Consider the following 13,901-nt stretch of genomic DNA (forward strand, 5'->3'; position numbering starts at 1 on the left):
GATGAATTTTTTCTTTATTGTGACAAAAAAAGAACATAAAATTTACCATATTAACCATTTTTAAGTGTATAGCACAGTGGTACTGAACTTTTTTATTGGTAAAAATATGTAAACAGTACTGTTTAAAACAATAATAATGTCTAATTTGTGGATCATTAGAAAAAAAAGCAACTAGGGGCCGGCCCAGTGGGGTAGTAGTTAGGTTCATGGGCTCAGCTTCAGGCACGAGGGGTTCACAGGGTGGGATCCCGGGCTCGGACCCAGCACTGCTCGTCAGGTCATGCTGTGGTGGCATCCCACATAAAGCATAGAAAGATTAGCACAGATGTTAGCTCAATGACAATCTTCCTCAAGCAAAAAGAGGAAGATTGGCAACGATGTTGTCTCAGGGTCAATCTTCCTCACACACACACAAAAAAACAAGCAAAACTAAAATACTACACAATTCTGGCATAACATTTAAGAGAGAAGTGATGTCTTCTAAAATTCTTTTATTATTCAGGGGTACTGTAAAGATACTAACTTTAGATTTTATTAAGTCAAATATGTACGATAGAATATGTAGGTAGCCATTAATGAAATTGAATATAAAATGTAACTTTCAAACCAGAAAAGAGGAAAAAGTATGTGAGAAAATTGAAAACAATCCAAAAAGACACAAAGAAAAAAAGGAAATAAAGGACAAAATTCAGAGTGGTCGCGAGTATGCACAGCTAAGATGGTAGAAATAAATTCAAAACATTAATCTGCTTAATAAAATCTAATATTTTATTAATCTAATCTAACAAGCAATAAAATCTAATATTGCTTCATGTTGGACATTATTATCAAAGTCGTAATAGAGAGGGACTTCCTTAAACTGATAAAAGGCATCTAAAATTTTTAAAAAATCAAATACATAATATGTATCAACATTTTCATCCAACACTGACCTAGAATCCTAGTCAATACAGTAAGATAGAGAGAAAAAGAATTGGGATTAGGAAGGGAGAAACAAACCTTTCCATATTTACAGAAGTTAATAATTGTCTACTTAGGAAATTCAAGAGACTCCATAGCAAACAGACCACAGGAGGACACGAATGGAGGCGGCAAAGCCATTAGAGAACGCTAACACAGTAACTCAGGTGTGAGATGACGAGAACTTCAACTTGGTAGTGAAGATGGAAAGAGGTGGTTGAGTTTGAGAGACGTTTAAGAGAGGAAAAGGCTAAGACTTGACTGTGGATTTTACGGGAAGAAACAAAAAAACAAAGTGTCAAAAAAGTAGGATTTTCTTGCCTCATGCAACATGCTGAATTATAATTCAGTGAGATGGGGGACATTGTGAGTTTGGTTCTGGTTATGCTAACTTTGCATTGCCTTTGAGATATGAAAGTGGGAGATTTGAAGTAAATGATTGGATACACAGATGTGGAGCTCAGTGAAAAGGTCAGGTGGGATTTTTGGGTTAGCTGTATAGAAGCGGTGAGCGCAGCAATGGATTTGAATTTGTTCACCTAGGGAGAGGGAATTAAGTGAGAGAAGGAGCAAGCCAATCTGAGTATTTAGGATGTCCAAAGGGTCTGAGAAGTATGAGGAATACAAAGAGAGTTCTGTTGCAGAAGCCAAGGGAAGACAGTGTTTCCAGGAAGAGAGAGAGGTCAGTGCTATAAAACGATGTGTTCATGCTATCTGGGATATTCTTAATTGTTGACATAATAGAGTTATCATCTGTGGTTTATTCACAAAATATACTTGATTATAGGCAAGCTCTTCATTTTTATCACCGCTATGGGACTCAAGACCGGCAGGTCTGCCCTCCCTCCAGAACGTCCATCTGATAGGAAATCAGGAAATAATAATTAATGATATTACTTAGCCCAGCAAATTGTGATTTGGAAGAACATCCTCCTGAGGAAAAGGTCACCTGTACATGAGTATGCACCTCTGCAGAGTGCCCTTTGGTGATGTAATCAAATGATTTTGACAATATCTGCTACTTGGGGTAATATGGGTCTTTAGATCCATAAATTAACAGATAATTGAGAAGTGACTATAAGCATATATTTAAAAAGAACTTGTCCAAACTGCAAGCAAAAATTCATGGTGGCTGAAACATATATGGCTTTAAAAAACAGTAAATGTTCTAATTATAAAACAATAATTTTAGCAGAGTTGAGAGATTGCAAGAAAAACAAGAGGGATTGCCCAATGATTTGAGGAAGCACAGGCTACATCTGTTCCCTAACCTAATTAAAGAATGGATGGTTTATGTCTGTGTATCTTACAGGAGGTAACCAAACAGGCTTATCAGTATTATGAAAACACACTTTTTAACTATAACTATGGAATTACTACAATCTAATGAAAACACACTTTTTAACTATAACTATGGAATTACTATAATCTAAAACACAAATACTTTGCAGGACAATATGAACTCTGCTTGACCTCAGAGCCCTTTACTCATATCCAGGGTTGTGTAATTAACCCAGGGATTAACAATTCTGTCACTTCCCTGATCTGCCCATTTCAGGTACCTCTAGTCAGTCACAGCTCCCTGTACAGCTCCCTCTAAACTCAGACTCAGTGTTCTCCTCAACAGGAGACCAGGCAGCTGACACCAATCCATCCATGTGGCACGTGACACAAGTCCTCCTCGCCATCTAAGTGTTAGCATGCTACCTCACACGCAAGTATTTTCAGTTAAATGCCTTCTGAGAACCTTGCAAGACACTTAGAATAAACCTTGCATGGTAGGCTCTGCCTGTCTCTCTAAATTCATCTTTCTCCTTTCCTCCCCTTTGCTCACTATATTCAGCCACACTAGTGTTCTCTAACTTTCTGAAAAACTTCGAGCCTCTTTCTTATTCAAGACTTTTCTTATTGCCCAGACTTTTCCTCCCTGAAGAACTCTTCCTTCCAACCCTTGCATGGCTTATTCATTCCCATCCTTCACATCTCAGTTTAAACATCACTTCTTCAGAATCCTCACAATAATACTGTGAGGTAATCTCAACTTTAGATGAGGAGACTAAGGCCAGAGGTTAAGTCGGTCACCCATGGCAACAGAGGGAGTCACTGGGATTCCTCTCCATTACACTGTACCACCCACCTCAACTACTTGCTTATTTCCCTTACTGACATTTATCATAGTTTGCAACTACTTGATGTATTTGTTTATTTTATTTTTGGTTTCCCCCAGTATTATATAAAGGCAGCATGAGGGCAGGGCTACATCTGTCTTGTCCACTGCAGTATCCTAGCATAGAACTTGGCAAAATAGTAAGACTCAAAAATGTTTATTGAATGAGTGAATGAATATGTCTTTGCAACCAGCTATATTAGGAGAGTAGAGCTGAGAGACAGAGGGACTCGTTTGGGGACTTGAAGGGCAGTGATCTTACACACCTCCTAACTAAGTCATTTTTAATTTTCTGTCCACCCCAAAGACACAATAAGCAGCAAGCCCAACAACTGAGAAATATATTATTTCCTATTAAAGAAATAAATTCTACTTTGGGGTGATGCTTGCCTCAAGTGCATTTGAAGTGGGTCACAAAGTACATCTAGACATCTTGATTCAGTTCAGTATCCCTGACAATTATGTTAGCTTGGTGAATTTCACCCCCCTGGCAAACTAGATCCTTTATTATCCTGCATGTTCATATTTAGTTATAGGGCATTTGCAAACACGTTTCCTAAATCTACATATTTATTCAGTAAATTGATCTCCCACCAAAGGCATTCTCTGAGGAACATCAGCCTTAGCATTTGACAGGAACAGCCATTTTTGCACGAAGGCAAGGATTCTGCCAGCAAGCTGGCTCCCAGGCTTCTAACAAGGAGTTAAAAAGAAAAAGAACTTGTCTACCACTTCAACCTGAAAGAATAAAAATCTTATGTCCTCCACGGCTTTTCCCTTTACTATCTACAGCAGATATTCTTGTTCAGCAAAATTAAGCCATTTAAAGGGACAATGGAAGCAGACAAGACCAGTGTCTTACACTTTGCTCTGAGCAGAGTATGAGATTGGTGCCAAATAGGGAACAGTTTACCTAGCATCTGCAGGATCAGCAGGGGGAACAACAACGTGGCAAAGGACAACCCACAAGATAAGTAATTCACATGCAGATGATGGGAAATCGATTGCACCTCAAAGCCCTGATCCCTCTGCCCTGTGATGGCCTCCTGACTGGATATTAGGAAAGATGCTAAGCTCCAGGAAAGGGTTGGCTCACTCACCAAAGACCCCCTAACTGCAAACATCTTGCCTCTGATCAGTTTTCAGTCCCCATGACCTCACTGGAGCAGTTGATATTGCTGACATTCCCTCCTTGAAATGCTCACTTTACTGGCTTCTGGAATGCCAATCCTTCTGCTTCCTCTGTGTCCTCAATCCTCCTTCCTTGAGGCTCTCCCCTCCTCCATCCCTTCAACATGCTAATCTCCTGGCTTTCTCACCTTATGCTATAGCTCCAAATACCTCTTTAGATCAATTTCTACCAAAACTGTATCCCCATTCTCTAATCTCCTGAACTTCAAATCTGTAACTAACTGCCCACTATACATCTCCATCTGGCTCTGCCAATAATCACCTCAAACTTCACTGCCTCAAACCAAACACATCATCTTCCCCTCAAACCTGCTGCTCCCCTGTACTTATCATGCTGATGAGCAATGTCTGACCAAATGGGCCACACAGTTCAGCCTCAGATCAGTTGACTTGGCCCTCTCCTGCAATTCACTCCCACATTCAATTAGTTTAGGCAATCCTGCCATCTATAAACCTGTCTTCTTCCTTTCCTTCTTCTCCAGCCCCACTGCGATGACCTCAGTTCAAGTCCTCTTGCCTGGACTATTGCAATAGGTTCATCATCCATCTCCTGCCTCTCCTCCTCTATGCCACCTTCCATGTACTCACCTTACTTCCACAGTAATCTTTCTAAAACATGAATCTAAGCATGATAATCCCTTGCTTTAGAACGTCAATGGCTCCTGCTGCCAAAAGCAGAAGTTTCTAAACCGTTCCTACAAGAAAAAAATTCCAACCATGATTCTCAACAGATGCTTATTTATTTATAAATTATATCCATGTACTACTCTAATTATAAGTCAGATGTTTATAAAGTTTACTTTCTTCATCTTGGGACAAAATAAAGAAATTTTAATATTTTTACCCAATCCCAGTGGATTAGTTTGTATACCTGCTGGGGTGTTCACTCTGTGCTCTGGGGATGGAAGGCAGCATCTATGTCCATATCCCCCAGTGTAGAGGATGAGGCTATCTCCTTGGTCTGGCATTCAACATCTTTCACAATCTAGCTCCAGCCTACCTCTTCAGACACATGATCCACATCCCCACTCCTCCACCACCACAGCTTCACCCACTAGCCACTTTTCTCCACAGACGTGCTATTCATGGCTGGGCACAGAATAGCACAAAGAACCTGTGCTTTGGTAGCAGATCCCTCTCTGTCAATGTCTAGCTGTGTGATTTAGAGTCACTTTTTGCACCTTTCTGAGCTTCAATTTCTCCTTCCGTAAAATAAATACAAATTAACTCCTACACTTTGCGGGGTTGTTGTGAGTTTTAAGTGAAATAGAGAGAAAATGATACAGGGCCAAGCAAAGAGGAGGAACTTAATAAATGGTACCTTGGAGTAGCAGGCGTAACTGGAAGTCCTATTTCATGTGTTGTTCCCTCTACTTGGAATTCGTGATTCTCTTTTCTCCCAAGGGTGGGCTTCTTAAATACCTTTCAATGTCTAGTTTAAGACATCACCTCCTCTGAGAAGAATTACCTATCCCTCCAAGGTGGAGTTTGTCATTCAAACCTGTCTGCTCTCTAGGAACCACTTGCAAGCCTCCATTGTATCATATCACTGAGCATTGCTTAATCCAGGGAAGTGAGATTTTATTGCTGGTATGCATGTCTTTCTTGTCCACTAGCTGCTGCTACTTGAGGAAGTCTGACATTAATTTCAGAGCTCCCAGCATTTAACAAAGTCCCTAGGACACAACAGGTGCTCAATAAAAGTTTACCAATGTTTCCATATGCAAAGGAAAAAGAGCACTATTTAAAAGTACATGCATGTGCACAATTTCATGTTATGATAACGGCAACTTACTTAACAGTTTAAAAAACACTTTCACATATGTTTGTAAGAAACAGGCTGTTAGCTCCCCCTCTGCACTGTAGCAACTCATAAAATGATAAATTAAAGAGGAGTAACTGTTTGACAATATCCCTTTAATGACAGTTTTCTCTTCCATTCTGATGTGTTGCCAGTTAATGTTATCATAAAATAATTTCATTAACTACAATTGTGTAGTTTACTGAGCCATTACTGTCATCAAAAAGTGAAATTATATTCAAACTGAAAACAGAGGCTTACATAGGAATAAATGGCATTAACACAGAAACAAATTACATGCAGGAGAAACAGGAAGAGCGATGTGACCAGCATTCCAGCCTCCACTCAGCATAAACAGATGATTATATTGTAATATTTATTCATACATAAACAATGAAAACAAATCACACTGGCAAGTGCCTTCGAGTTAAATTCATATTTGTTTAAAAAGGCAAAGGCTTATGTATTCCCTCTGACTGCAGGCTACTGGGGTCGCCTGAGCTTTATTCAGACAATCCTGCTGCCTAATATATTCATGACCTGGAGGATAAACTAGTATATAATATATACATAAGAAGAAATTGAACTGGTGGAAAGGTAACGTAGGGACTGAGAGTGGGGGCGGGGTGGGTGGAATAAAGCAAGATGCAAAATAAAAAGGCAAAAGAGAGCATCAGAGACCATCAGGTCATCTGATGCTGAAGGCAAGAAGAGAAAGGGCAATAGTGTTTGGCCCTGGGTGAAGTAAGCCAGACTTGGGGTGTCCGCTAGAGGTGTGAACCGTGCTCTTTTGATGCCTCTGTTAATGGAGGTACAGCCCCAGTGCAGGCAAATGGCACTGGGCACACCATGGCTGGCCTTCCTGGCTCCCAGTGAGGGTTGGGGAGCAGGACAGGATGACTCCCGGAGATGCTACTGCTTGCATCAGGATGCTGAGCGTGTTTCTCTTTCCCTGACCAGTGACCAGTTTCCAAGGAGTGTGAGCTTGCCTGGGCCAGCGGTAGGTCAGCTTTTCTTTATTCATTCCTTGGGAGGATACGAAGATGAAGTCACTGTTGCCTGGACAGGTTTTTCATAATGGTGAGGACGTCTTCCCAGACAACTCCTGCTCCAAGTCATTGTTTCCTTTACTGAAATCCTACTGTGCTTGGGGATGACAGCACCTAAACCCATGCAACCTTGTGCCTCTCAGCACCCAGCATGTCGACCTTTCTGAGTGGAGCTGGTCCCTCAGGACAGGCCCTCCTCTCTGCCAACCACACTTGCGTGGTCTGGGAAAAGTTCTGGTTCTTAGGTGTGCATAGCGGGATGAAGTAGAATGTGAAGCCTCACTCTGCCAATTCTTAGTTGTGTGACCTTTGCATTTGAATCTATGCCTCAGCTTCCTTATCTGTGAAAGGGGGATAGAAATGATGTCCCATTTCACACTGAACGAATGCCAACTACATGACAGGTGCTGTTCTCAGTGCTTCAGATACAGTGTGAGACAGTCAGACTTCTGTTCACTTGGAGATGATATTCTAGCAGGGAGAGGGCAGTAAGCAAAAGCATAATTAATTATTGTATAATATGTTAACATGGGGTTATTATATGGGCAGGGAAAAGAAGACAAAAAAGCAGAATAAAAGGGAGAGGAATCAGAAGTGCTGGGGGGAGCGGCTGAAATTTTAAATAGGATAGTGAGCAAAGATGTGAAAGAGGCGAGGGATTGAGCAAGCAGATCCCACGGGAAGGGCGCAGAGGAGCCCTTTGAGGCTGGCATGGAGTGAGTGAGGAGTAGGAGGAGATGAAGGCAGGAGATGAGGTTCTCCATAGGATTTTTGTCAGGACTGATGGAGATAATAAGTGAAATGCACTTAGCAGGTAATAATAACCGCCAGCACTTGCTGTGTGATAGGCACTGTGCTAAGTGCTGAGTGTGACCCATTAGCTCATTTTGTCTGAACAACAACCCTGCAGAGGTGTTTGCAGACATGCCTGTTTCACACACAAGGAAAATGAGCTTTAGGCAGATTAAATGATTTGCCCAAGGTCATAAACATTAGTTAATGGTAGTGGTAGGATGCAAACACAGAATTCAAACCTAAGTAGCTGAGCTCTGGAGACTGTGCCTTCCACCATTGCCTCACATAAGCAAAGGGGGTGGGGATGAGAGTGGTGAAGGAGTTGGTGGATGGCCAGAGCAACCCCAGGAGACTGGGATTACATGGAAAAGGAGGAGGAAGCAAGCACTGAATAAGCAGATCTGTAATGAGAGCAGAAGGCATGATGCAAAAGAAAAGACAGACCGAGCAAGCAGGGAAAAGAGAGCTGGGAACATGGCTGCTTGGGCCAAAGGGGCCTGACCACACACACACAGGTGAGTGAGAGCAGCAAACACAAGCAGGACCCACCCAATGGGCCAGCAACAGACCGAGCTAAATTCATGCACCCTAAAAGTCTCCACATTGTGGTCCTCAAAAAGCATAGACAGGGGCTGGCCCCATGGCCTCGTGGTTAAGTTTAGTGCCCTCCACCTCAGCAGTCCAGGTTTGAGGGTTCAGATCCCAGGGGCAGACCTACATGACTTGTCAGCCATGCTGTAGCGGCAACCCACATATGAAGTGGAGGAAGATTGGCAACAGATGTTAGCTAAGGGCTAATCTTCCTCAGCAAAAAAAACCCAAAAAACAAAAAACAAAAAAAAAACCAGCCGCCTGGTAAAGCTATCTCTTCCTCCTAAAAAATAGACAGCAAGAAATATTTATGATAGCATACGCAGTAAGCCAAATTTTGAGCATGAAACAAGACACCAGAACTTCCTCTTACTAATTTAAACCCGAGTTTTGAAACAAGCACCCTTGCTGTCTTTCCCAGGTGAAAACATGGTAACATTTATTACATTTATGGAATAAGTACAGATACTACATGGAGAACTTTGTACATGTAATCTCATTTCATCATCAAAACACTAAGAGCTGGTTTATCCCCATTTATGGATGAGGAAACTGAGGCTCAGAGAGTCTAGGTAACTCACTAAGCCAGGTTTACAGGGACAGAAATGTGAACAGACCCCTCCTAGGTCTGTCCAACGTGAACAGTGACCATCACTGACCAACACTGACCAGTACAATGTGAACATAACCGTTATCCCACATTGCCTCCTGTGTCTAGTCTATGGGAGCATTAGGGTTTATAAGGAACACAGACAAGAGGGAGCCAAGCCTACTGCAGTACGGTGCTCTGGAGCTTCTCGCTGTTAGAGAGCCATCCTCACAGAAGTGCTGCAGTCTCATTTCTACATGCCTGGCAGCAGGAGGGGGATCAGGGAAGCACAGGCTGCTCCAGACACTGAGTAATGCCACAGCTCAGAACCTTGGGGATCAGTTCAGCTGCTTGTCTGAGCTTCAGGATAAAAGGTACCACAAGGAGTTTTGTAATGAAGCTCAATGCCTAGACGATAATCACTTCAGCTCTTTCTGAATGCTCCTCACTACGCTCTATACCTCCCAGGGCCTCAGTCGTTCTAGAAAAGCCTAGTGGATGTTGGTTGTATTTATGACCATTTCAACAGACATCCTACAATTTAGGAATTTCCTGTATTTTTAAGCCTGCCTCCTTATGGCAGAAACTCAAAGCTGCTCTGCCAGCTTCCACTGCAGCTATGGCACAGGCCTGTGCCCAGAAACACCTGTCTCAGACTTTGACTCAGTAGCTAGTGACAGAAGAAGAAGGGACAGGAAAATTGCATTCTTTGGCTATGTGATAGAAATAAATAACCCTAAAAAAAACTTCTAATCCTTCTAAACAACTTCTCTCCCTCCCTTATCCAATTGCATCCTCCATATTGATCCAGGAAAATCCCTAGTCGGCAAATGTTTATATGCCGTATGTGCAAAGAAAAAATGGCAAGGGAACAACTAACGAGAGCTAGATCAGCTGCAATTATGCACGTGAGGGAAGAAGACAAAGGAATAACGGGAAACAGAAACATAATGCCAGACACAACAGCAATGATTATCTTACAATTTCCCACCAGCTGGCTTAGAAATCTCAAAGCATTGAACATTTTATTTTCTAGTTTCCCAAGTCAATGCCCACCTAGTGTAGGGCAATACCTCCATCACTTCTCAATGTCCTTGATGCTCCACTGGAGAGCAAACCATTGCTAAAGAGCCTAAAATGGAAAAGACATGGGAAACCTATCTTCCCTCAGCAAGGGGTCCTAGACCTTCCTTGCAGGTCAGCCCACATTTTTGTTCATGAGACAGGATTCAGGATTAGGCCTGGTTTACCTTAGAGACAGCTCTTCTGACCAAATGCATTCCCTTAGGCCCCCAAAATGCACCTTATCCAACAGGAATTTTATGAGTATCAGTGATGTTCTACATGCTATCCTGGGGATACAGCAAGGAATAACAGACTGCTCCACTCTTAAGAAGCCAAAAGTCACTAAGAGTTCCTGCAGCATTGAATTTAAACTGAATGAAGAACTAGAGGTTCTGCAAGATGACATGCATTGAGGCAGAGAAGAAGAAAGCAAACATACAAATGCTCTTTGCTCCAGTGGAGGGAAGAGACAAAGACTAAGAGAGATAAGACAGAAAGAAGGAAGGAAGAAAGAAAGCAAGAAAGGGAGGAAGGAAGGAAGCAAGGAAGGGAGGGAGGAAGGAAGGAAGCAAGCAAGGAAGGAAGGAAGGAGAAACAGTAAAATAAAAAAACCAAAGGAAAAACTCAGGCAGAAGATATGACAAATGGAAAAGATATGTTCTTCTTGTAGATCTGAAGTTCTCACTTGCAAGATGAGATAATACATCTTTGCTTATTAATCTGGAATTATAATGTTTGAACCCTTGAAGTCCTCCAAGAAACTCAACCCTTAGAAAAACCCACAGCTGTCTCCTATAGGTTTTCAAATAATTGACAAGTATCTCTCAAACTTGGAAGAATACCTTTAAGACTTCAGTACACACTCTCTGTCTTGACTAACTGACAAAGCAGAGGAATTGAAACAGATACTTCACTTTTAGAATAACCTAAGTGACACATGTTTTGAGACATGGTTCAAGATACACATCTCTTTTCTATTCATCACCTGAGATCTCAAAGAATGTTTTAGGAGAATTCCAAATGATCGCACATTTCAGATGCCTTGTTGAGGATGAAACTTTTGTAGCCCATCCATCATCATGATCAAAATGATGAGTACAGACTTCTACTTTCTTTTGGGAAACCATCTCTCCAACTAAGCAAGTTCATACTACAAGAGGCTGACCAACCTATGGCTCCAGATGTGCACATGTGACCACAACTACACAATCTACATATTCATTCTGCTAGTCACAGTCTTTAAGACCTTAGCACATAACCCAAGATAGTTCTTGGCATAGGATTTTGCTGGAACAACAAGGAACCTAGGGTTGCTTAAGTTAGAATAGGAACCTGAGGCTTCCAGTAGCTTCCACATTGGAAAATTTGCCTCAGAAGACAATCAACAAAAGGAAAGCAGAACTAATATCTAGAGAAGCAGAGACTATCCCAATGACATTGAGCATCTGGATCCAGCCATGCCTGAGGTCAATCTACCCCCTGGATTTTTCAATAATATGAAATAAAATACAGTCCTATTCTCTATATCTCAGGTTGAGTTGAATGTTCTTCATCTGCACTGAAAAGAATCTGGACAATACATTCTTTGTATGTCTTCTCTTATTTTCCATCACACACAACCAAGTTGATCATACATTTGTTGGCTGGGGTATAGTTGTCTGGGTCTCCTAGAAGATTGGGTGAGAACAGAACTACAATAAATAGAACTAGGATTAGGAATAAAAATCCTGGAATATCTTTAATTGTACAACAAATCCTTGCCTAGCTTTGCCTTATAGCCAGGATGAACATAAATTGTTCTTTTGTAGGATGTATTTGAATGCCTCCATCTTTAAAGCCCTTCAAAAGCACAGCCAACCTCTGTAATACTGACCATAAAACATCAAATCTCTTAGGTGCTCTAACATGTCCGCTCACTTGTTAGCCACAAGGATCTCAAGGACAGACAGGTCAACTGCAAACACCAGCTCATCTGTCATGCACAACCTCCTAGAGCCAAATAAATGTCAAACTCCCTGAGTTCTGCTCTCCCTACTCCCAGTGCCTCTAGTATTGAATATAGATTCCTGGAAATTTTTCACCATATCTTAAATCAAATGAAGAATGATAGATGAAATGCAGAAGACCCTCAAATCACAAATCCTGTTCATTGAATGAAACATGACTCTACAACGTGTTAGGATTTCTTTTTTTCCCCAAATGAACTTAGAGGGAACAATTATTACCTACTCATAATTCTCTAAGTTGGATTTTCAAGTTGTTTTTGATCGACAGCTGGTCACAATTTTGTAGAAGAGTTTCTCCATTGGTGCAAATACTGTTATATCTGGAGGAATTGCAGAACTAATCAATCACTCTTACATAACAAGTACTCACTGTGAAAACAATGTCCTTGATCGGACAATGAATTTGAACACATATTCCAAAGCTTTCAGAGTTCTTAGGATCGGCTCACATTGCTCCCCTCTGCTGGAGGTATCCAGGTAAGTCTTCAGCACCGTCATCAACTTCCTGAATAAGGAATTATATTTTCAAAGTGCATCTCTTCCCAACCCACAGCATGGTAATTAGTTTGCTCAGTAAATTATAAAGCATTCAATCAAAGGTTAAAGGGGGTAGTATGGCCAAGCTTATTCACTTGTTTACAACCATAAAAATAACTCTGCTTAAAAATATATATTTAATACATGAAGTGAATAAGTATTTCCTGCTCATAGAAAGCCAGCGAAGAAAAAACTAGTGAGGGAAAAAAAATCTTTTGACTAGAAAAACTAGTCACAATCAGGATATAAGTGGCAATAATGGTGGTGATAATGTCCTTTTCAGCTTTTTCTCCCTACAGAAAACTTTCTTATAAAGCCATAGAACTCACTTGCTTGGAAACTTTCCGTGTTTCTTCATTACCAGCAAGGCAGACTTCAAACTACTTGGCCTGCCTTTCAAAGCCCTTCATAAACCAGCCTCCACCGATCGCTCCAACATCACCTTCCGTCTCTAAGCCTCAGTTCCCAATACTCCATCTATAATGAGCTACTTGGCATGTGCACTTTCTTCTCTCTAGCCTTTGAATCCCAGTGTCTACCACAAGTAGATACTCAATAAATAATAGTTGACTGACTGAATGAATGAATGAATGAATGCTGTCATGTACTTCTACCACCACAAAGTATTCATCCCAACCTATGAGTTTGCATATTTTTATTTAATACAAATAACCCAGGCACGGATTGGGCTTTGTCAGAAAAGAGAGAACTCGCACAGGCTTGTGACAAAAGGAAAATGCTCAAGTTCCTTGTGCCCTAGGCATCCAGGCAGGGGAAGTAGGAGGTGGACAAGAAGTCCCCGTGTGTAGTTACTTACTTGTAAGCCAAGGTGGCACTGAAGTGCTGCTGGATGTAAGCCTCCAGAACAGTGTTGAAGTGCTGGAACTTCCGGTCAGCAATGAGGCCTATTATGTAGATCTGAGGAAGAGCCAAGGAATCAGTGTTAATAAGGGGGCAGACCCAGGGCAGGAAGCCATTTTCACATGGCATAATTAAACCTCCATCAGAATTCTTTTGCTCAGGAATTAGCTCACTAATGTATCGTTAGTCCTTTTCCTTAAAGTAGCGTCTCTCGTAAAAAGCTTTTCGCGAAGTCTGCCACAGGGGGTATTATAAAATAAAAGGTTTCATGGTCAGGTAAGTTTGAGAA

At 41.4% G+C, this 13,901-nt stretch overlaps 1 protein-coding gene across 1 annotated transcript in view; it reads right to left on the reverse strand.

The window, feature by feature from the left end:
• DOCK2 (dedicator of cytokinesis 2) overlaps window positions 1–13,901 on the reverse strand; it is a 411,398-nt gene that overhangs the window by 326,653 nt on the left and 70,844 nt on the right. Inside the window, exons 21-22 of the mRNA XM_070569049.1 lie at window positions 13,569–13,669; window positions 12,585–12,719 (exon numbers count right to left, since the gene is read on the reverse strand). Of these exons, the coding sequence (XP_070425150.1) occupies window positions 12,585–12,719; window positions 13,569–13,669 (236 nt within the window). The remainder of the gene's footprint in view (window positions 1–12,584; window positions 12,720–13,568; window positions 13,670–13,901) is intronic.

Source organism: Equus przewalskii, chromosome 13, assembly GCF_037783145.1.
Source record: "Equus przewalskii isolate Varuska chromosome 13, EquPr2, whole genome shotgun sequence".
NCBI classification, from domain to species: Eukaryota; Metazoa; Chordata; class Mammalia; order Perissodactyla; family Equidae; genus Equus; species Equus przewalskii.